This window comes from Lutra lutra, chromosome 1 (genome assembly GCF_902655055.1).
Source record: "Lutra lutra chromosome 1, mLutLut1.2, whole genome shotgun sequence".
Lineage (NCBI taxonomy): Eukaryota > Metazoa > Chordata > Mammalia > Carnivora > Mustelidae > Lutra > Lutra lutra.
The window spans coordinates 123,219,501-123,244,033 of NC_062278.1; the positions used below are offsets into that span (position 1 = coordinate 123,219,501).

Sequence of the window (24,533 nt, forward strand, 5' to 3'; positions counted from 1 at the left end):
AACCAAGTGATAACACCAAAGTCTGGTAAAGATGCACAGAAACTAGATAACTTGTGTATTGCTTACAGTAATGAAAAATGATATAGCCATTCTGGAAAATAGGCTGGCAGGCTTTAAACAAACAAACAAACAAACAAACAAACAAACCTAAATATGCAACCACTACATAATCCAGCAATTGCAGTCCTGGCCATTTATCCCAGAGAAATGAAAACTTATGTCCCCACAAAAACCTGCATATGAATTTTCATTTGTAATTGCCAAAACACCCCTAGAATTAACACAGATGTCCTTCAACAGGTGAACAGTTAAACTGTACAGCCACACCATAGTATTCGGCAAGAAAAAGGAGTAACTACGGATACACAAAACAACCTAGCTGACTCTCCAGAGAAACAGGCCTTTTAAAAAGTTTTTACTTAACTTCCAGTTAGTTAGCAGTGTAATATTAGTTTCCGATGTAGAATTTAGTGATCCATCACTTACACACAACGCTCAGCCCTCATCACTAAAAGTGCCCTCCTTAACCCATCACCCATTTTACCTATTCCCTGCACGCTTCCCTTCCAGCAGCCCTCAGTTTGTTCTCTACAGTTAAGAGTCAGTTTTCTGGTTTGACTCTCTCTCTCTCTCTTTTTTTTAAAGCCAATTCCCAAATTTAAGTACTATACTATTCCATTTATATAACATTCTTTTTTCTTTGTTCAAGATTTTATTTATTTATTCATAAGAGAAAGAGAGAGAGAGGCAGAGGGAGACACAGGGTCCCCACTGAGCAACAAGCCTGATGCAGGACTCCATCCCAGGACTCCAGGACCATGACCTGAGCCCAAGGCAGACGTTTAACCATCTGAGCCACCCAGGCGCCCATATATAAGGTTCTTGAAGCGACATTATAGTAATGGAGAACAAATCCGTGTTTGCCTGTAGAGTGGAAGGGATGTAGACATGGCTACAAAAGAACAAAAAACGGGATCCTTGTGATGATGGAAATGTTCTTTATTGTGACTACCAATGTTAATTTTCTAGCTGTGATATTGTACAACTGTTTTTTAAGTTGTTATCACTGGGGGAAACTGCATAAAGAGCCCATGTTATCCTTCTGTATTATTTCCTACAACTGCATGTGAATCTACAATTATTCAGGCATCCTTTGAAGGGCCAGAGAAAATTACATTTAGGCTCGGGCGGGGGGCATGGCAGGTCCAAAGAACTTCCCTAGAGAGGCTTCCCCTAGGGGCAATTCTGCAGACGTAACAAATAATGGAAGAAATGAAGAAAAGTTAGGCATTGGTGAAAAGGGCGTTTTATAGAGAGGAAAGATCTTATACTCTATGGTTTTAACAGAGAATAGCGATCTTGACTCTAGAGTAATTAGAAGCAAACGGCATTTACTGTGGTCACAGTGATAATTTTATGTTGTTTTTCCTTGTCAGAACAATTTTTTACACAACTCATTCTTCAGTGACTTCTCATTTTCCACAGACTAGTCCAAATTATTAGCCTGGCATAGTATGACCTAATCTACCTTTCCTGATTGCTATCTAAACTCTGGTGCTGCGCAGGGAAGAACTTAAATAGCATTAAATAAAAAAAACCTATCATTTTGAACAATCACCTACACGTATGTGCCACTGGTCACTATCCAATTTAACAAATATTTTTATTTGCCTATTATGTGGAAGGCAATATTCTACACGCTACAGAGATGTGATTTTAAAAAACTTTTTGCTGTTTTCCAAAGTAGTATATTTTTACATTGTGATCTCCCCACATATACATACATACATACATTCTGAAACAAAAACTATGTATCCTTACTACATGTGATACAATATTTCCATTCTAGCTTATTTCATTCTACCTTTTTTTTTTTTAAAGATGGTCTACCTACTAAATTAAGTGGCTGTGAACCAAAGTTTGAAAAATAATGTTACCTAGCTATGCTAACTTGGTAGGCACCAGCCACATGTGGCTTTTGAACATTTGAAATGTGGCTAGTACAATGGAGAAACCGAATTTTTCATTTTATTTCATTGTAATTAATTTAAACCAAATTTAAAAACAGAAGCGGTGAAAAGTACTTCCCTATTAACCACAACTTTATTTTTTTGTAGGACTACATTTCACTTTAACTGCTGCATTGGGTAAGATTTTATTGTAATGTGCTGGGTGTAGCATGTGTTGTTTCTAGTATTATAACCAGTCACTGATCTTGGTGTCAATGAACTGACTCAGTTCTCATTACTTTCTTTCTATACAGATATAACTTTGTAATTTGCTTATTTGAATATTTATGAAGAAAAAATTAGGGAGTAGAAGAAAATACACTGCAAATTTTACAATGAATGGCAACTGCAATTTATTGCAGCAGAGCAAAATGAACGCTGTGTAAAAAAAAATTTTTTAGACAATTAAGTGGACAATATTAAGGGATATGTTCAACAAATACATAGTAAATTTTATAGGTTTCTTCTTATCAGTCAAAAAAGGAATAAAAGAACTAGTTACCCAAAATCAGAATTAAATGTCCAATAAACATTAAAAAAATTTTTTTTCCCACAGATCTGAGTTATCACTTTGGCCAGCAATGAAGTGGTTTGGATTCCTCTACAAAAAGAAAACCATTTTTTTATTAAAAAAATTTTTTTTTTAGTTTTTATTTATTAATTTGAGAGACAGTAAGCATCAGCAGGGTGGGGGGCAGAAGGAGAGGGAGAAGCAGACTCCCCACTGAGTAAGGAGCCTAAGGCAAGGTGGGGCTCAATCCCAGGAGCCTGGGATCATGACCCGAACCAAAGGCAGATGCTTAACTGACTGAGCCACCCAGACACCCCTGTTTTTGGTGATTTTTAAAAATAGATATCTGATAGGGGTGCCTGAGTGGCTCAATCAGTTAAGCATCTGCCTCTTGATTTTGGCTCAGGTCATGATCTCATGGGTCTTGAGATCTAGCCCCACAATGGGCTCCACATTCTGCCTGAAGTTGGCTTGGGAATTCTTTCTCTCTCTCCTTCCACCCCACCCCTACCATGCACGCGTGTGTGCTTTCTCTCTCTCTCTCAAATAAACAAATATTAAAAATAGATTTCTGATAGGAAACCCCTCTAAAATATTTAATCAGTATTTTATCAGTTATTTGTAACCTGATTAATGGGTTGCTGAAAAATTATCATGCTAAATTATCTTAAATAAATGTGAAATTATCTTGAAGGTACTAGTCAAAACCACTCAGCAATTCAAAGTATATTTACCTTAATAATCTACAAAAGCTCCGCCGATAACTCAGCCGCTGGCTAGCTGCAGCAACACTGGGAGGAAGTGGAGGCCGGGGTGGGAAATAAACTAGTGTTGCGGAAAATAGTAAGCAGACAACTCCGAATTCTGGGGACAGGGGAGGAAAAAAAAAAAAAGAATAAAATGTTAACCAGACAACATAAAAGTTCAACGTTTCAAGTATTTATCTAACAAATTGTTTACTAAGATCTAGGCACAAAAAGATAAGCAAAATATAGTACCTAGCAAAATTAGCTGTCCTGTGAAAAAAAAATAGGTATTTAAAGATATAAATTTCAGCAGGTCACAGGTAAGAAGTTATACTACGGTACATTACATAGATGAGAAGTTTGAGGAAGAAACAAATGTTATTCTCTGGAAAAAACATGAGAAACCACAAAATTGTAGTATCAGATTTTGAAACGGATCTAAGATGATTGTCTAGTAAGTATGGTACTCAGAAAGAAAGTATGAAACAGAAACTATAGTAACAGGATAGGAGAAGGTTTATTTAATCAATGACTGGATATTCCAAAACATATTTCCAAAGATTATCCATCAAAAAAATGGGATATTCCAAAACACAGTGTAGGACAGACTCAATTTACAGGCTGTATGGGGAATTTGAACAAAACAGGAAAGCATCCAAAAATAAGAAACCAAGAAGCAGAAAGCAAAATTTAATGAATAAAAAGCCTAGCTATTGTAAAATACTAAACAATTACAAGTAAAATGAACATCCACAACCTTAATTTGGTACCATTAATAAGAAAAAGATTCTAGGAATCCTGATCACTCCCTCCAGAGTTCTGGCACTTCTCAGTCCCAGCTTTTATTATATCCAATTTAGTAGAAAAGCGTGACTCCCAAAAGAAAAGTTAGGAAACTTGGAGTGGAGACTGCCTATGCCATTAATTAACTTTTAATTTGAATGAATCCTTTATTCTTTGCTGTCAATACAGGGATTGGACTGAGTGATTTCTAGAGTCTGCTCAGTTGGATAATATTAATTATAATTCTAGGGCTATATTCTTAGCAAAAGGTATAATATTCCTATCAGACACTTAACCATAGATAATGTCTTTGTTCTTGTCAGTCTGAGGAGCAATAAGAAGTTAATGAACTGTTTTAATTTACAGATCTTCTAATTAACAACAATGAATGAGCACCTTCCATATACTTATCAGCCATTTCTATTTCTTCTTCTGGGATTGCCTTATTCGTACTCTCTCTACTGGCACTTTTGTAAACAACTTCAGAGAGATAATTTGCACAACACAGAACTCACACACTTAAAGTGCACAATTCAGTGATTTTAGTATATTCACAGAATTGTGCAACCATCACCACAATAAATTTTAGGACTTTTTAATCCTCTCCAAAGAAACCTCTGTACCTATTACCCACGCCCCCCAACCCCCAAATCTCCCAACCCCAAGCAACCATGCTTTAGTCTTTCAGTCTCCCTGGATTTGAGTAGAATGGACATCTCACATAAATGGAATCACACGTGGTCTTTTTGACCTGCATCTTTCATTTAACATGTTTTCAAGGTTCAACCATGTTGGAGCATGTATCAATACTTTTATTCTTTTCTGTTGCCAAATGATATTCCATTTAATGGATAAAGCACATTTTTTATCCACTTAAATTGATAGATATTTGGATTATTTCCACTTTTTGGCTATTATGAATGTTGCTACTATGGACATTTGCATACAAATTTTTGCATGGATGTGTTTCTACTGCATTTGGGTATATACCTAGAAATGCAGTTGCTAGGTCATATGATAATATATGTTTAACACTTTGAAGAACCAAAGTGGTTATGCCATTTTACTTTCCTACTAGAAATATATGAAGATTCCAAGTTCTCCACTTGTTTACCAACATTTATTTACCATTTTTTAAAAAAGATTTTTACTTTTTAAAAATTTATGTACTTGAGAGAGAGAGAGAGGAGAGAGAGAGAGAGAGAGAGCGAGCACGAGTAGGGGGAGGGGAAAAGGGAGACAGGAAGAGAGAATCTCCAGCAGACTGCTCCCATGTAGAACCCAGTGTAGGGCTCAATCGTATAACCCTGCGATCATGACCTGAGCTGAAACCAAGAGTCAGATGCTTAACTGACTGAGCCACCCCAGGTGCCCCCTGAAAGATTTTATTTTCTTAAGTAATCTCTATACCCAGTGTGGGGCTTGAACTCATGACCGAGAACAAGAGTCACATGTTCCACCAACCAAGCCAGCCAGGCAACTCATCCTATTTTATTGATGACAGCCATCCTACTGGATGTGAAGTGTATATCATTATGGTTTAAATTTGTATTTCCCTAATGACTAATGACGACAAGCATCTTTCATGGGCTTGGCCATACGTATATCTTCTATGGATAAATTTGAGTCCCTTGCCCATTTTCTAATATGGTTATCTTTTTGTTGAGCTGTGAGAGTTCTTTATATATTCTGGGTATAAGTCCTTTATCAGATATATGATTTGCAACTATTTTCTCCCATTCCCAAAGTGGGTTGTCTTTTCACTTTGTTGATGGGTATCCTTTGATACACAAAAGTTTTCATTTTGATGAAATCCAGTTTATCTGTTTTTTTTTTTTTTTCTTTTGCCCCTTGTGCTTTTAAGATTTCAGACCTAATCCAAGGTCACAAAGATTTACTCCTATGCTTTCTTCTAAGAGTTTTTAGTATTTGCTCTTACATTAGGATTATAATCCATTTTGCATTCATTTTTATGTATGATGTAAGGAAGGGGTTCAAATGGATTCTTTTATATATGGACATCTAGTTATTTCAACAACATTTGTTGAAAATACTATTCTTTCCCCATTGAATTGTCTTCTTACTCATTTTTTTTTTTTTTAAGTTTATCTCTACACCCCATATGGGGTTTGAACTCATGGCACCAGGATCAAGATTTGCATGCTCTTCTAAATGCCAGCCAGGTGCCCTGAGTTGTCTTGGTACTCTTATGAAAAGTTAGTCGACCGTAAATGTAATGGTTCATTTTTCGGAATCTCACTTCTGTTCCATTGACTTATGCCTATCCTTATGCCAATACCCTGCTGTCTTAATTAGTGAAGCTGAGTTTATAGTAAGTTTTTTTTTTTTTAAGATTTTATTTATTTATTTGAGAGAGAGACAGTGAGAGACAGCATGAGCAAGGAGAAGGTCAGAGGAGAAGCAGACTCCCCATGGAGCTGGGAGCCCGATGTGGGACTCGATCCCGGGACACCGGGATCATGACCTGAGCCGAAGGCAGTCGTCCAACCAACTGAGCCACCCAGGCGTCCCTATAGTAAGTTTTAAAATTGGGAAGTATGAGTTCTCCTGCTTTGTTCTTTTTCAAGACTGCTCTGGCTATTCTGAGTCCCTTGCATTTCCATATAAATTTTGGGATCAGCTTTATCAATTTCTGCAACAAAGGTAGATGGATTGTACTGAATGTAAAGATCAATTTGGGGAATAGTACCATATTCACAATATTAAACTTCTCCACTCACAAATATGGGATGTCTCCATTTCTTAAGTCTTCTGTAATTTCTTTCAACAGTGTTTCACAGTTTTCAGAAAGCAAGTTTTATATTTATTTTGTTAAAGTTATTCCTAAATATTGTATTCTTTTTGAGGCTATTGTAAATTGAATTGTCTTCCTAATTTCATGTTCGGATTGTTCATTGCTAATGTATAGAAAGAAATACAACACATTTTCTTGTACCTAAAATCTGTGTTTTTAGGATGAACTTGTTTATTCTTTTTTTTTTTTTTTAAATTTTATTTATTTATTTATTTATTTGACAGAGAGAGATCACAAGTAGACAGAGAGGCAGGCAGAGAGAGAGACAGAGGGAAGCAGGCTCCCTGCTGAGCAGAGAGCCCGATGCGGGACTCGATCCCAGGACCCTGAGATCATGACCTGAGCCGAAGGCAGCGGCTTAACCCACTGAGCCACCCAGGCGCCCCGAACTTGTTTATTCTTGCTGAACTTGTTAGATCTGGTAGTTTTATAGTGGATTTCAGAGGATTTTCTATTACGATCAAACTATTTTCAACAGAAATCATCTTATTTCTTTTTTGGAATCTATAGGTTTTTTCTTTCTTTTTCTTACTTAGTGACCCTGATTAGAACCTCCAGCATAATGTTTACACAGGGCAAGAGTAGACATCATTGTCTTATTCCTGATCTCAGGGGAAATGCCGACAGTCTTTGACCATTAAATATGCTCTTCTCTGTGGGTTTTTCATAGATCCCGTCTGTTAGGTTGAGGGAGCTCCTACTGACTAATTTGTTGAATGTTTTTATCTTGAGAGGGTGTTGGATTTGTCAAATGCTTCCCCCTCCCCCTATTAAGATGTTCACACATTTTTTTCTCCTTTATTCTATTGATATACATGTTAGTTGAATCTTAAATGTTAAACCAACCTTGAATTCTAGGAATAAATCTCATTTGGCCATAGTATATAATCCTTTTTTAATATGTTATTAGAATTGGTTTGCCAGCATTTTGCTCAGGAGCTGTGGGTCTGTAGTTTACTTTTCTTATGATATCTTCTAAATAATCTAAAGAGTCATTAATCTTTTAATGTGGCAATTCTAGCAAAATGTTTTTAATGGAATGAAGGGTCATGGGACAATATCTCAGGAAAGCAGGTTGGCAAATATGAAAGCACTAAAGCAATAACTGGGAAGCTCTGAGTAGAGGCTTCAGCTTCACTGGAACCATGAACCAGAAGGGTGTACAGCATTCATACCTGCCCAATAGTGCCTAAAATCCAGTCATTTAAAAGACACTATTATTGTATAAGTTTTCAATAAAAAGAACAATGTGACCAAAATAAAGTTTAAAATTTATGTGACACTGCTTTCAGTTTTACTTATTTACATTTAAATTTCATTTTTTCTTTATTTTTAAACAGAAAAACTTGTTTATTTTATATTTTTAAATATATTATTTTTAAGTAATCTCTACATCCCATGTGGGGCTTAAACTCACAACACCAAGATCAAGAGTTGCACACTCCACCAATCGAGTTCAGTGAGGTGTCCCTCAATTTTTTCTCTTTAAGAGGAGTTGTTGGTGGGGGCGGTGCAGTTTAAAGGCATATATATGCCATAGCCTCTGCTTTTGCTTCATTCCCTCTAAAACATATTTTGAAATGTAAATCTCATTGTATAATTCTCTGGTGTAAATTTCTTCAGAGTGTGGCCGTTGCCTGCAATCTAGTGAATTTCAAACCCATCAGCTCTGCTTAGAACACTTGTATGGTCTGGCTTACCTCTCTAGCTAATTATCTGTCATGACTCTCACCAAGCTGAAGCCACTGTGGGCTCTGAATTGCTTGAATATGCCAGGCTCTCATCCCTTACAAGGCTTCTCCTCCATGGCTCCCTCTCTTTCCAGTATGTTCTTCCTCTGCCAGCTGTATTTGGCTAACTTCCTCTCATCCCCCAGACTCCACCATAGATGCTGCATCTCCAGGAAGCTCTACTTGGCCTCCAAAATCTAAGTGAGCTTTCTCCTCCTGAGGTCTCAGAGCAACTGTCAACCTTTGGCTATAGCAATTACCACCCTGTTTTACAACTCTTTTCCTATCTGTTCCTTTGCGACACTGTAAGTTCTGTGAGAGCAGGAAGCATGTCTACATTAGTGCCTTGCACAGGGACAGATACATAGGAGGTCAAAATATATGTGTTCGATGAATAAGTGAATAAATTAATACAAAGTTCATCATAATATGGTCCTGTATCTCTCCAGCCTCATTTTTGGCCACTTGTCACCTACACCCAAGCACACACATATTTACACTACTTCAGCTGTATGAAATTGTGTGCAGTTCTTTGGACATACTGAGCTCTCTCATACCGTATCTGCCCCTGAAGTGGCTGTTCCTTTTATACCGATGCCCTATCTCACTTGAACACTTGCTGAAGTCCTATGAAATTCTTAACTTTAATGATCACATCCTTGATGAAGCCTTCCACACCTCCTCAACTTTTCTCCAAACTCAGGCAAATTAGGTGTCTCAAACTCTGTGTATCCATTTGTATTGCAATGGTCTTCTCAGTGATCTTACCAATTCCCAGTGCTTAGCACAGTGCTTAGTATATATGTAAACTTACAAAGAGTTTTCTGAATGCAGAAGGAAATAACATAACAGGCATACAGGGTCAGGGAGTGTGTAAGAGACTGTAATGTAAGTGTGGAGTAGGGCTTAACCCTAGAAATAAAGGGAAAGGACCAAGAAAATGTTTTGGAAGGGTCTATCCCTTATTAATAGGGTAAACATAGAGAGGATAGGAAATGAAGAGAAGAGTAGACTGTGCATGACCAGGGTTTACCAGGTCAGAGAGGAGGGGGGAATTGCAAGGGAGAAAATGGGCTTAACGGCTACCAATAGATGGTTGACAAATATTTACTGTGAACCATGATATTTAGTTTTCTGTTCTCATAAGATATCTACAAAAGACACTAGACATTGTGTTCTACAGTGCTTAGTTGTAAACGGATGGGAAGAGTAAAATTAAGAAATAAACTTCCATGCAGCAATGATACATTTTAAACTTAATAACTTCCTGAAAAGGGTAAGTTTTAAAAAGGCATCTTCATATTCCATGACAAGAAAAGCACACACGTGCATATGTACATTTTGGTCCTCGTAAGTATTTCATAAGAAGTGATCTGGCATTTAGGGTTGAGTAAAGAGGACTGGAATAAAGACAAAGTAGAGCGGGAAGAAAATAAACTGCAAAATACCTGCATACAATACAGTCTCTATGAGATCTTTAATGTGGGTCCTGCTCGTCTCCGAAGCAAGAAGAGGCGACGTCCCATTGGGCGCTGGAACAACAAGTGGCCCCACTAAAAACGCACATGCTCCACCAAGATAGCTGAGCATGGATGCGATGGCTGTGGCAGTGGCCCGTTCGTCGGCAGAAAACCACGTCGTAGAGAGGAACGGAGCTGCATTCATCACCGTTGGGCCTGCCAATCCATTCAACAACTGTCCTCCGTGGATTAGTCTGGAATTTAAAAAATTGGAAGGCTGTGAAGCGGCTGAAGCAGACATTTCTATACAAGAAGAAGCTAGCCAAACTGCAGTTTAACTCTGGCATTAAGGACACATACCTGTAAAAAAAACAGGACACGTCTACAGGTAAAGCATGTCGACTCCCCATGAGGGAGACCAAACATAGTAATAGTTACCCCTTATTCATTTCACAAATATTTACTGAAACCTCTGACTTAGGTCACACACCAAACCAAACACACCAAATAACCTTGTTTCATTTGTTGCAACAACCCTATGTAGTAGCTATTATTAGCTTTATTTATTGAGATGTTAAAGTCTCTGTTTAGAAAGATTAAGGTACTTGCCCAAGTGCTAATGGGCAAAGTGGAGATTTGGACCCAGGTTGACTCCAATATCTGTATTCTTTCTACTAGACTGCCACTCATAAACAGACCTAGTAAGTGCCACCAGCCACTCACATAAATAATAAGGTTGAGCTCAGAATGTATTAAAATAAAATGGTATTTTAAAAAGTACAATGAAATAGCATTCAGCCATAAAAGGAATGAATGAATTCTTACCATTTGCAATGACATGGGTAGAGTTAGACAGTATTACGCTAAGTGAAATAAGTCAGTCAGAGAAAGACAAATACCATATGATATCACTCATATGTGGAATTTAAGAAACAAATGAGCAAGAGGAGGGGGAAAAAAAGAGAGACAAACCAAGAAACAGACTTTTAGCTATAGAGAACAAACTGATGGTTACCAGAGGGGAGAAGGATGGAGGGTGGGGGAAATATGTGATGGGATTAAGGAGTGCACTTGTCAGGATAAAAGAAATAATAATAAAATGAGATAAAACATTCATGCCGACTCTGTGCCAGGTGATGGGAATTTAAAAAGAATTAAAAAAAGAAAACCATCATTATTGTATCTTCTAGTAGAAAAGGAAGTGGTTGAGGAATTGGAGTACTTGGGTTCTGGTCCAGTTCTGCAACTAACTAGTTGAACAGTTCTGGGCACTAGATCTTTGTGGGATTCCATTTCTTCTCCCGCAAAATGAGATATGTCTACATTCAATACCCACTTATTGAGTATCTGTTGGGTTAAACTACTGTAATTATAGGAGTACTGCATTCCTTCCAGTCCTAATACTCTGTGGCTTTAATTGCAAGGGTTAATAAAGAGTAGTTTCTTGCTTCTATTCCAGTAGTTCTCTTGCTCATCTCTTCTCAGTATTCTATTTAGTGCTCTATCCTGTTCCTTGCCAACCAAACCCTCTTCTCCCATTGCTCCCTCCACCTCCAACATACACATTCTCACTCAAGAGAACCCTGAAGGGGAAGAGAAGCCAGAAGTCCAAAAAGCATATCCAAGAAAGGGAGGCAAGTCAACCTCTCCTGCTTGGAGGCAGAGGAAAGGAAGGAACAGTGTATGTGACACTACGTGACAGTACTTTTCTATTTTTTCCATTTGCTATTCAATTACCATGAGGTCAAACCGCCCCCCCCCACCTTTAAATAATTGCCACCTTAAGAGACTCAGAAAAAGTTTTTAAACAGGCATATGAGAAGAGGTATGGCCCTACTGCAGAGGCGTAAGTGAGCGGGAAGTGAAATATGTGAATTAGGGCTGCTCAAATCTTTGTAAATGTTGGAAAACTTATTGTGAAGGCAAAAAGAGCTCCAAGAATCATTAACTACTACTAAATTAAGACTGAAGACATTTCAAAATCTTCTTGTGAAAGGGGGAACTATTTTCTAGATGACAAAAACAATTTAAACTGTTTATGAAACCAAATTCCTACTCCAAACACAGTAGATCCAAGCTGTAACAGAGCGTTTCATCACAGAAATACTCTTCCATTTTCACTGAGGAGTTTTACTCATGATTTGTGATGGCACAACAGACTGCATGATGGCATGCAGAGTAACTGCTTTGATATTTAATACCTTTAGTGAGGTGTTCCTGAAAGACTCATCTCATCTAGGAGGAGAAGCGCTGGAATGAGTAAATTTTATTATGCCTAAAAATGTTAAGAGTAGAGAGTGAACACAGAAGAAACAAACTATCAACAAAACAAAACACGATAAAACATTATGAATCCTGAGAGGATTGAGGCATAAAACTCAAATTGTTGCTGTGCCTTAACTATGTGTTACCTCTCAGTGGAATCATGAGTAGATTTTTTTTTTTTTTAAGATTTTGTTTATTTATTAGAGAGAGAGAGAGAGCAAGAGAGCACCAGCAGGGGGACTGGCAGGCAGAGGGAGAAGCAGTCTCCACGCTGAGCAAGGAGCCTCATGAGGTAGTACTCGATCCCAGGACCCTGGGATCATGACCTGAGCTGAAGGCAGACGCTCAACCAACTGAGCCACCCAGGCACCCCGAAAAGACTATTTTTTAAGCAGCAAATGTGAGTCACAGAATGTGTGAGCTTATGATAAAAATAGTATCTGAAGTAGGTATATAAGCACTAGGGACATTTCAGATGGGTTCTAAGTCCACAAGATCACTGAACTTGGGCGGTCAACCTAAAACATGAATTACCATAGTGAAGTCAGCTTGTGAATTAAAACACGCTGATTTGGTATTTAAAATTATTCTAATGATTGTGTGCATTTTATATTAAAAGTCATCATGCACAAACACAATGCTCACAAATGAACTCAGTAGTGGAACTGGACCATAGGATCTTTGGGTTCCCCTCTGAATTCATGGGATTCCCATTTCATGGGAAACCTGGCAGGGAAACCCAGTCCCTGCTCTTCCCAGCATCTCTACATTTTCCAGATAGCCTTGCTCTTTCTCGTACTTGTATTCTAGAGTCCCTCAGGGTGTGGCAGTTATTAATATAACTAGTTATAAGAACTACTGTCCTGCTATATCAAGATTTTCATGTTTGCCTGACCCTGTTTTCTGTTACCTACCGTTAACTTACCCTATTTTATGAAATTAGTTTGTAAAAATATATTTAAAAATAAAATTCAGTTTTAATCTAAAATCTAGTTTTTCCCATTTAATGATAATACAAAATTAGAGGTGTTTTTTTTTCTGGAAAAAAAAAGGGCAGTCATAAGACTAAAATCATATAAATATTACAATAAACTACACTGACAATAAAGGAAATGGAATAATTATAAATGGTTCAATACAAGCTGTGTTATTTAACTTATTTGACAGACATGTACTAAGTACATGTATTGGGTAGGCATTGTGATAGGCGTAAGCATATGAGAATATAAAATTAAAGCCCTTGCCCTTAAAGTCCTTACGGGTAGTTGAACCATCACCTATCAGCATGTACCAGGAATATAAAGAAAAATAAGGTAACAATTAGTCCTGCCCTTAATGCCTGTGGAGCCAGTGATAAGAGTACTAATGAAGGACCTTGCATATTCTCCTTCTCTTCTGACTTCTGACTCTGGTCTACAACACTGTCGCATATGTGCATGGGGACCTGAAGGTCTGACAGCAAGCTTTCCTTTCTTCCAAACAGCTGCCCCTTGGCGACTCCTTCAGCCTGGGGAGTACACACCAGGAATGGGGTCTACTCATAGAAGAGACTTAGAAAAAGGCCTGTTGCAAGGACATCCGAAGTCCTGTGTAGCTAGAACATGATGAGCAGAGTGGGCACATCTCCTTGGCCCTACACATTCCTCAGCACATAGGAAACAGTAAAGCTGAAGGAAAGTCAGAGTGGGATACTCTCAGGCTTGAGTCCAGGACAAGGACCTTTGGCAGTATTGGCAAGAGCAATAGTGGGGATATGGAACAAGGGATGGTTTGGAAGACTGTTCTTAGCCATACAACAGATATGGCTAGGTGAATGACTGCATATTGGGAAGGCATCCATAACTCTGTAAAAAAGTAAAGTAGTTGAATATAGATCAGAAGCTAAACAAAGAGGTCTGAACTAAGCAATATATTGGGGTTAGGGAAAAAAAACACTGGAAAATAACAATATTTTTTAAATAGAGGAAGAGGAGTTTAGAAAGACAGCTGAGAAGGAGCAATTACAGAGACAAAAATGAATGAATGAATGAATGAATGAATGGGCAAAGACTGGTACCACAGCAGAGAGAAGGGTTTTGAGGAGAGGAGAGTGAATGGCTGATAGTATCAAGTCATATAGAAAGATCATCTGGTAACTAAAATGTAACCACTGGATTTGGCAACAAGGAGGGTCATTCCTGATTTGAGTAGAAGCAGTTTCAGCAGAATTCTAAAGATGAAGTTAAGACTCGTGAGGAAATGGAAATTGGGATTTAGATTATATTAGTAGTTAGAAACAGATGCTAGAACAAAAATTAGGTTATATAAGCTTGGCAGTGTGACAAGAAAAAACACCCAGCCTAAACGAATTGTCTGGATCGAAAAGTGTTGCCTTCACATACTGAAAGTTAAATGCCACTCATTGTGATTGTCCTAATGCTTTCTTAGCACTGGAAAGAAGCTGGCTTTCAAAAATTAACACCTATTGATCTGGGCTGACTGTCAAGAAGAGTGATTCACATCTTCAGTAAAGGGAAGTAGATCCCATAACTTAATGTCAATTTTTCTGCATCTTCATTATATGTTTCAGTTTTGTTTTGCAAGTAAAAGTTCATTGCAGATAAGGGAAATGGCTTCTAAATTCACTAGTGTCTCACGAAGTGTGGATGCTCTCTAGTGCCCAGAATACAGACTGATTCAAGCAAAGCGGCATTGCTGAAATACACAAGTAACACTATAAAACTCTCAGTTACTAACAAAACAAAACTCTCAGTTACCTAAACACATACATCAGCTTCATTTACAAATTTTATTTTATTTATTTTTAAAAAGATTTCTTTGAGAAAGGTGAGAGAACGAGCAGGGGGGAGGAACTAAAGTGGGGGGGATGCAGACTCCCTGCCCAGCAAGAAGCCCAACACAGGGCTCAATCCCAGGATCCTGGGATCAAGACTGGAGCTGAAGGGAGACGTTTAATTGAGTCACCCAGGTGCCCCCATTTATAATTTTAAAAAGCCTACATTCAGTGATACAAAAACCAAGGTCATTAATAAATATTCTAGAAATAAAGCTTTTAAAACAAACAAACAAACAAGTCAACATGAGGGTGGTCCAAGCATGGCCAGACTTTATTTGCCTTATTCCCATCTCGAGCCAGTGGACCCAGGAAGGTGGGCAGCAGTTAGGAACAAAGGCAGCCCCGGGCAGTAAGCCCTGCAGCAGAAAGGAGGCTCTCTGGGAATCGAACTTGTAACTCCAGGGCTCTAAACTCCTGCTTCACGCCTGATGATGGCCAGTACATGTTCACAGTAAGGGGACTGCAATCTCCAACTTTGCAGGCCAAGCTGTGACAGATCTGCCAGGGGGCCGGTGTGCTGCCCTCTTTCTTCATCCCAGTCTCCTCTCCTTGCATCCTTGATTGACTCCCTCTCTCCTTCGCCCTCTGGTCTTTTCCCCTTTTCATTTTTAACACCTACCTAGCTTCTCCCTACTTCTGTGTTTGTACCATCCCCACAGGCCAGGTGGGAAAATGGGCAAGAGGGTAATTTCCCAAGCAGGCTGAGAGGATAGTAAAGACCTGGAGCTTCTCCGTAGCCGAGATGGGAGAGCCGAAGACTTGGTGCTGCCCACTAGCACTGTGGGATGGGGGTGCGGGGTTGTTAGCCTTCGGCAGGCCTGGCAGGAGGGGGGAAGAGGGGGGATGGGGACTGGACATGATGGACTGAAGCTTCATAAAGTCCTGCCCTCCCTGTGCCCCTTCACCTTCAGCCCTCAGTTAGTACCCTGCCCCTCGCCCCCACCCCAATGGCCGAGGCCTCAGCGTGTGGGATGGCATTTGGGCACAGCTGCATTCCATTTCATATCATTCAATATACTATCGCTTTTCAAACAAATGCCAATAGCTAAAGTTCACACTGAAGATCTACAGTTCATGGTTTTCTAATGTACTTGACATTTTAGTTTGTATTTAATGATATTCCAGTATCCTAACCTTTTGCTTTCTGACATCCTGGAACAAATACCTATGATTCCTCAACTATTTTCAACTTGAAATAGGTTTTAGAATTAGAATTTTTATAGCTGGAAGAGACGTCAAACCTCACCTAGATAACCCACCTCTGCATTTTATAGATATGAAAATTGAGTTCCAGAAAGGCTAATATTACATTTAAAATCACACTTATAACTTTACAACTTTCTTTTCTCCAAAAAGTAAGGGCGGAGCGGGGGGAGCTCCAAAGTCATATAACTTAGCTAATGTCTACGCCAGGACTGGATATCAAAATCAGGGCTTATTTAATTGGTTTACAAATCTCTCTACTCTTCCAACATGGTCTCATTCTGAAGGTTCTCTATTGATAGTATAAATAAAAATCATTGACTGTTAAGATAACTCAAGGTTCACAGATCCAGAGGCATGCAAGTAGCTGGAATATTGTGATTCTCTACATAGACCTACTTTAGAAACCTTTAGTTTATTATGACTAGCATTGGTGACAACATTGAAAACTGGTTTAGAAACTGAGCAGATACTTCCTCACTGTAAGTCCAGCATACTTTTTTTTTTTTTAAAGATTTTATTTATTTGACAGACAGAGATCACAAGTAGGCAGAGAGGCAGGGCAGAGAGAGAGGGGAGGAAGCAGGTTCCCTGCGGAGCAGAGAGCCCGATGCAGGGCTCGATCCCAGGACCCTGGGATCATGACCTGAGCCAAAGGCAGAGGCTTTAACCCACTGAGCCACCCAGGCGCCCAAGTCCAGCATTCTTAACTTAAATTCTACGTATTTTTAATATGACATAATTTGGAATCCAAAAAAATACTGACCTCTAAGATTCAATATGCCAATGGTTCACAAACTTTTCCCAATTCCTAATTATCCTGCATCAGAATAAACTGGTATGTTACACCATTTCCTGGGTATTGAAAATGGCAGAGTGCTAAAAATAGTTTTCCTTTATTTAGTACAAGAAAATATAGGGCAAAAAAAGGGTCAGAGATACTATGAATTAATTATAGGAAAAAGAAAGTTAGGGGCGCCTGGGTGGCTCAGTGGTTAAAGCCTCTGCCTTCGGCTCAGGTCATGATCCCAGAGTCCTGGGATCAAGTCCCGCATCGGGCTCTCTGCTCAGCAGGGAGCCTGCCTCCTCCTCTCTCTCTCTCTCTCTCTCTCTGCCTGCCTCTCTGCCTACTTGTGATCTGTCTGTGAAATAAACAAATAAAAATCTTAAAAAAAAAAAGAAAGGAAGGAAGAAACAGATAGTAGTAGAAAGGAAGAAGCCTTTTAGGGACTGTTGCTATAGTCTGTTTTCTTTAAGAAACTCGATTTCACTTCTGTATCCTTTAATAATCTGGGCTAATTATGATTTGACTAGAAATATCTGTTCAATGTCTACTATGGCCAAGGAAACTATAGCTAGACACTAAAGGGAATATAAAGATGAATATTATAGTCTTGGCCCTAAATAAACTCATAATAACATCAAGTACCAGTTACAGAGAGCACATAAAAAAACACAGTGAAGAGTATTAGATTAGGTATCAGAAAATTCAGTTTCTAGTCTGAGCTAAATTTATTAACTGTGTAATCTTTGGTGAATCGCTTATTCTCTTGCTGTTTCAATTTCTCCAAAGGTACTTTATGTCACAGGGTTTTTATTAAGGCCAAATGCGATCATCTCTTGGCCAGGAAGAGGGGAAAAAATAGATGTCTACCTCCCCCCATTTTGTCTCATAGGTATTTTGTCTTATAACTTTTATTTTGTCCTTTTAGTTTAAAAATATATATACTCATACTAGAAAAATGCATACAGAAAATAGCCATAAATTCAATAATTCAATTAAATAGCCCAACCACTACTAATGTATTTTTTTACTTTTTTTCCAATGCATATTGAGAGAAGCATGTTTGCCTGTTTTATGATTATTTTCCTAAACATAGGTAACTAGATACCATATTGAATATACAGTTTTATGCACTAAATTATTTTAACTTTATAGCCTGTCATAAGCATTTTTCTCATTAAAGATTCTTTATAATCATAATTGTTATGGCTCTGTGACAGTCTACTTTATAAATGTATAAAAACTCATTTAACCATTTTCCTAATGTTTGCTATTTATTTGCTAATATAATAATCCTGCTGTGATAATCTTTCTAACATAAATATTTGCTATTTTCCAGATTACTTCTTTAGGGTCAAAGAATATTAACATTTTAGGCTTTAGGAAACCTACTCTCACATTGTTTTCAGAAGGATTTGTAGTAATTTCTATTCTGTCAGTGATCGACAGTGCCTGTCTCACCAGCACTGTCATTATTTTTTAAAAATAGACAAATATATGCACTCAAAAACTTGGCATTTGGTTTTCTATTGCTTTTATAATGAATTATCACAGAACTAATGGCTTTAAAACAACACAAATTTATTATCTTACAGTTCTGTAAACCAGAAGTCCCTGGGTCTCACTGAGCCAAAATCAAAGTATCGGCATGCCTATGCTCCTTCCTAGAGGCTCTAGAAGAATCCACGTCCTTGCCTTTTTCTAATTTCTAGGGGCCACCTGCAAACCTTGTTCATCATCCCCTTCCTCCTCTTCTGTCTGCAAAGTTGGCAAGAGATTTGAGTCCTAGCATGCCGCATCTCTCTGATTTCCTCTTCTGTTCCTCTTTTAAGGACTTTTGTGACTACACTGGGACCACCTGGATAAACCAGGATGATCCCTTAAGGTCAGCTGATTAGCAAGCTTAATTCCACCTGCAACCAAAGTTTTCCCTTACCATGTAATGTAACAAATTTACAGGTTCCAGAGATTAGGACATGGATATCCTTTGGTGATGGGAGCATTCTTATTTCTCCTTTGGTTACTGGTCTTCTTTCCTATTGGTGTACTGCAATTTTTCTCTTTTTGAATAAATGCTTTATATATTTATCTACATTATTTATCTGAATTTTAATTGGGTACATGGCTACTGAGCTACATTTCCAGCCTCTTACAGACAGTGTGGCCATGTGACTACGTCTGCACAAGTGGATCTGAGGAAAGATGACATATACAACCTCCTAGTCATCACTGAACGATGTAGTCACTGCCCTGGACATTCACCTTCCCCTTCCTGTGGGCTAGAATGAGAGTAGGATTATGAGCCAGCTTTGACCACTTGGACAAGGAATCACCCTACTAGATATTAAAGCAACAACAGAAAAGAAACTTGGGTCCTTGGAGGGCCTTGTGGAACAGAGCTGCCTATAAGCAATCCACTATGTTCTAGGCTTTTTTCAGAGAAAAATAAACTTCTTTCTCATTGAGCCCGTGTATCTTTGTATCTTCATTACATAGCTTAACCTATACCTTACTAATACATGGGCTGTCAATCAATGTTGACCGTTGAATTATGAATTTAAAGGATGAAATCTGGGAACCAACATTCGTTATTTATGTCTACCATACCCGGTTTTCCATTCACTTTCCTAAATTGCTTATATAGTTTTATATTATTTTATCCATTATCTATCATTCATGCAACACATTTTTCCCAGTTCGCGTTTTGACTTTGATTTGTTCTGAAGCCTAAAGGTTCAAATGTTTATGGAGTCAAACCTATCAGCTTTTCCCTCTGTGATGTCTTTCATTATTTTTATGCTGGGAGAAAAGTAATCTCTTTAGGGATAAGATTAATTTTCTCTTATATGGTCTCATTTTTAAATGCACAGCTCATCAATCCATCTGGAATATATTTTGATGCATGTAAAGCAACCAAATAGCTAAATGATTTTCCCAAACACATATTAGATAAACCTATTTAATAAAACATGATTTAACAATCCTACTAACTTACGTGTTTTTAATTACATTAAATTATTATCAACGTCTATTTCTAGCCTATTTTGTATGATGATTTTGATGCAGATAAAATAAGGTTTTAATTGTTCCTTTTGGTATTAAGAGAAAAAAAATCTAGAGCAAATCTTTATTTGGGAGAAAAAGAGATTTGCGATAGACTTTGAACGTATTCTTCCTAACTTTCAACTCCACCTACTTCGAAAACCCTATCAACATGTGTGATTATAATTATGTACAGTAGGGAAGGAGAGGGGTATGATCAGGGAGGGACCCATGGGGAGTTCTAGAATTCTAAATTGGGCAATGGGTACATGTTTGCCTGCTTTATGATTATTTTCCTGAAGTATACATATATGTTTATGTACTTTCTATATGAATATAATATTCAATCTAAACAAAGTAAATAAAAACATTCATATAGCTACTGCATGGGCCCTTGGAGGAAATGTCTCAGAAATAACTATATCCTAAGGACAACCAAAAAGGGAAAAAAGTATTTTCTATACCTTTCTACTCCCTTTTTTCACTCTGTTTAATGCTAATCAAGATGAGTTAGCCCCCCTACCAATTTTTCTCATGTGAAGCCCATATTACCACCATGCAGAAATAGTTGTGAAACTTGACCCCTGACATTTAAGAGTCAAATTAGGGCAAATAAAATTATTGAATAAAGGCTAAATCTTTTTTTTAAAGATTTTATTTATTTGACAGAGAGAGATCACAAGTAGGCAGAGAGGCAGGCAGAGAGAGAGGGGGAAGCAGGCTCCCCGCTGAGCAGAGAGCCCGATGCGGGGCTTGATCCCAGGACCTCGAGATCATGACCTGAGCCAAAGGCAGAGGCTCAACCCACTGAGCCACCCAGGAGCCCCATAAAGGCTAAATCTTAATCTTGCTTTAAGACATTAAGTATAGGGGCGCCTGGGTGGCTCAGTGGGTTAAGCCTCTGCCTTCGGCTCAGGTCATGGTCTCAGGGTTCTGGGATCGAGCCCCACATCAGGCTCTCTGCTCAGCGGGGAGCCTGCTTCCCCCTCTCTCTGCCTGCCTCTCTGCCTACTTTTGATCTCTCTCTCTCCGTCAAATAAATAAATAAAATCTTAAAAAAAAAGACATTAAGTATATTATATGATTATACTGTAGGATGGGCAAGCACAATGCAATTTGCTTAATCAGTTACCATTTAAGTTAGGATGCTAGTACTTAGGGCAGTAGGTCTCCAACTTAAACAAGCATAAAATTAACTAAAGGAGCTTATTAAGATTGTTGATTCTGGGGATTCATTCCAGAGACTACATAAGTGGAACTGTAGGGTGGGGAAGGGGGGGCGCCCGGGATCTGTATTTTTAGTAAGTAGGTAGTGTGCAGACCATACTTTAAAAAAACACTGACCTAGGAAAATCTGAATCTTAATGTATTTTACAAAGAAGAGTCTTAGTTTTGAAATCCACCAACTGTTCACTTTTACATCATAAGCTTTCTATTTCTACACTGGGGAAATCTGCGTATAACCCTTGCCTTTCCTTCCCTTGTTCTCATTACTGAGACTCTCACATGATCATTTTAGTTTCACTTAACCAATGTCTTCAGTCAAAAAGGTAATATATGCACATGGTAAAAATATTCCCAAGAGTAGGAAAGAGTACAAAATAAAAAGTAAATCTCCTTTCCACCCCAGACTTCTAGTTCCCCAGACCTCAGAAACAACTAATGGTAATGGTTTCTTTCAGAAACAGTCCTTGCCATATACTGGCACATACATAGATCCCTCCTACTTTTTTTTTTTTTTTTGAATAGGAACATTTTAAACATAACATGTTACATTATATGTACACTGCCTTCTTATAAAACTGGACAATATATCTTGGAGATATTTCCATTCAGCACGTACAGAACTTTTACTTCCTTTTCATAGCTGTATACCATTTCACTGTACATTTTGCCATGACCAGTCCTCTGTTGAAGACACTGGCCTTCTTCCATTTTTTTTTTTAAAGTTTACTTATTTATTTGAGAGAGAGAAAGAAAGAAAGAAAGAAAGAGAGAATGAGAATGGGGGGGAAGGGTAGAGGGAGAGGGAGAGAGAATCTTCAAGCAGACTCCTCACTGAATGCAGAGCCTGCCATTAGGGCTCCATCGCAGGACCCATGGGATCACGACCTGAGCCGAAATCAAGAGTCAGATGCTTAACCAACTGAGCCATCCAGATGTCCCAAAGACACTGGCCTTCTGACAATAGCCTTCTACTATTACAAGAAAGGCTGCACAGACATTGTTATCCCTGCAAACTGGTAGAACTTCATATATGGGCTAATTTTCTAAAAGTGCAAATACTGGGTTAAAAGACACTGCATTTTGAATCTAATAAATACTGCCAAAATGTCCTCCAAATAGGAATGCCCCAAACTACTCGCACATCAGCGGACCTGTTTTTTCCTACCCCAAGCAACATATGTTATCACACTTTCTTATCTTTGCCAATAAAGACATCTACATGCTATTTTCATTTTCATTTCTTTAATTATGACAGAGAGTTGAGCATCTTTCCCTAAGTTTATGGCATATGTATTTTAATTTCTGTAATTACTTGCTCATATCTGTCACTCATTTTCCTACTAAGTTGCTTTTTTAAATTGATTTGAAGAAATTCTTTTCAACTAAGGAAATTACCCACTTGTTTTATTGCTGCAAATATTTCCCAGCTTTTGTCTTTTGACTTTGTTTTATAGTATATTTAATCATGCAGATATTCTAAATTTTTATTTAGTTAAATGTATGAAGCCTTTCTTTAATAGCTTCTGGGACTTGTCTTTTAGTAGGAAGGTCTTCCTCATTCTAAGATTATTAAAAAATAGCCTCATTACCTAATTCTTTAATTGTTCATTTTTCACATTTAAGTTTTTGATCCAGCTGGAATTTAAGTGGTAAGAAGAGATTTAAGGTTTTTCTTCATTTTTTTGTCCCCAGATAGCTAAGCAATTATCATAAAACCATTGATTAAACAATTTTTTCTGGTATGGTCATTTTTTAAATTAACTAATTAATTTAAAAAGATTTTATTTCAGGAGTTCTGCACCCAACATGGGGCTCGAACCCACAATCATGAGATGAAGAGTTGCATTCTCCATTGACTGCACTAGCCAGCCCCCCCTGGTATGGTTGGTCATTTTAAATGTAATTTTGTCAGCTGCAAGCTTTTCACAGTGGAATATATCTCTTAATAAAAAAAAAAATCTATGTTGACTAGAACCATCCTATTTAACTATATAACACATTAGTAAAAGTTACCTATTATTTATATTAATGAAAATTACATCTAATTAGAAGATAACATGGCATGTGTTACAGGGATCACTGGATACATCTACAATTAAAAGCAGATAAAACTCACTGCAAGTTCACCTTCCAGATATCTTTAAATGGTTTATTGGACATGCAATATCATACTTTACGCTACAGAGCCATGTCATCCAGTGCTATACAGCAATGCCATCTGAAATACTTTTGGTATGATTTGCTTCTTGATCATAGAAGAAATGCCTTATAGTCCGTTAGTCTAAGTTCCTGATTCATCCATGATGTTACTAGAAGTAGAAAATAATTTTCCTAGGGCGCCTGGGTGGCTCAGTTGGTTAAGCGGCTGACTTTGGCCCAGGGTCCTGGGATCAAGTTCCGCATCGGCCTCCCTGCTTTTCCCTCTCCCTCTGCCTGCTGCCCCCACTATTTGTGGGCTCTCTCTGTCAAATAAATAAAAATCTGAAAAGAAAAGAAGGGAAAAGAAAAGAAGGGAAAAGAAAAAAGAAAAGAAAAGAAAAGAAAAGAAAAGAAAAGAAAAGAAAAGAAGAGAAAAGAATTTTCCTGAATTTTTACTGGTACTATGCAGGTAAAAGAAATACTGATACCATGCAGAACACCATTAAGAGGTGGTGAAAAGAGTCTTGGTTGAGGAAAGAGCCTGTCAGAAGCTGCTTTTCTCACGTCTGGAGACCTGCTGAAGCTAAAATACAGGAAGCCAAGGGTACAGGGACACTATTCCAGAAGGCTGGGTCTGAGGCCCAAAAAGTGCCAAGCAAAACAGGGGCACAAAAACGCAGATTGCCAAATACTTTTCAATGCTGGCCAAATGGATGTTACAGGTCTTTACCCCTTCCCGCTGAGTATCAGATGGAGATGGAAGCTTAAAAGTGGTGATCTATTGAACCTACTAGTCAAAAACACAGATTTTAATTGTAGCATTTTCATTTTAACAGCTGCATATGCATTGTTAATACTACTGCTTAAAAGAAATACTGCATGGACATAAAACGAAGCCTCATTTTATTTTATTTTTTATTTTTTTAAAAAAGATTTTATTTATTTATTTGACAGAGATCACAAGTAGTAGGCAGAGAGGCTGA

General features: G+C 38.0%; 1 protein-coding gene across 1 annotated transcript in view; it reads right to left on the reverse strand.

Moving 5' to 3' along the window:
• Window positions 1-24,533, reverse strand: part of SLC49A4 (solute carrier family 49 member 4) — an 84,544-nt gene that overhangs the window by 41,964 nt on the left and 18,047 nt on the right. Inside the window, exons 3-4 of the mRNA XM_047735281.1 lie at window positions 10,043-10,308; window positions 3,255-3,384 (exon numbers count right to left, since the gene is read on the reverse strand). Of these exons, the coding sequence (XP_047591237.1) occupies window positions 3,255-3,384; window positions 10,043-10,308 (396 nt within the window). The remainder of the gene's footprint in view (window positions 1-3,254; window positions 3,385-10,042; window positions 10,309-24,533) is intronic.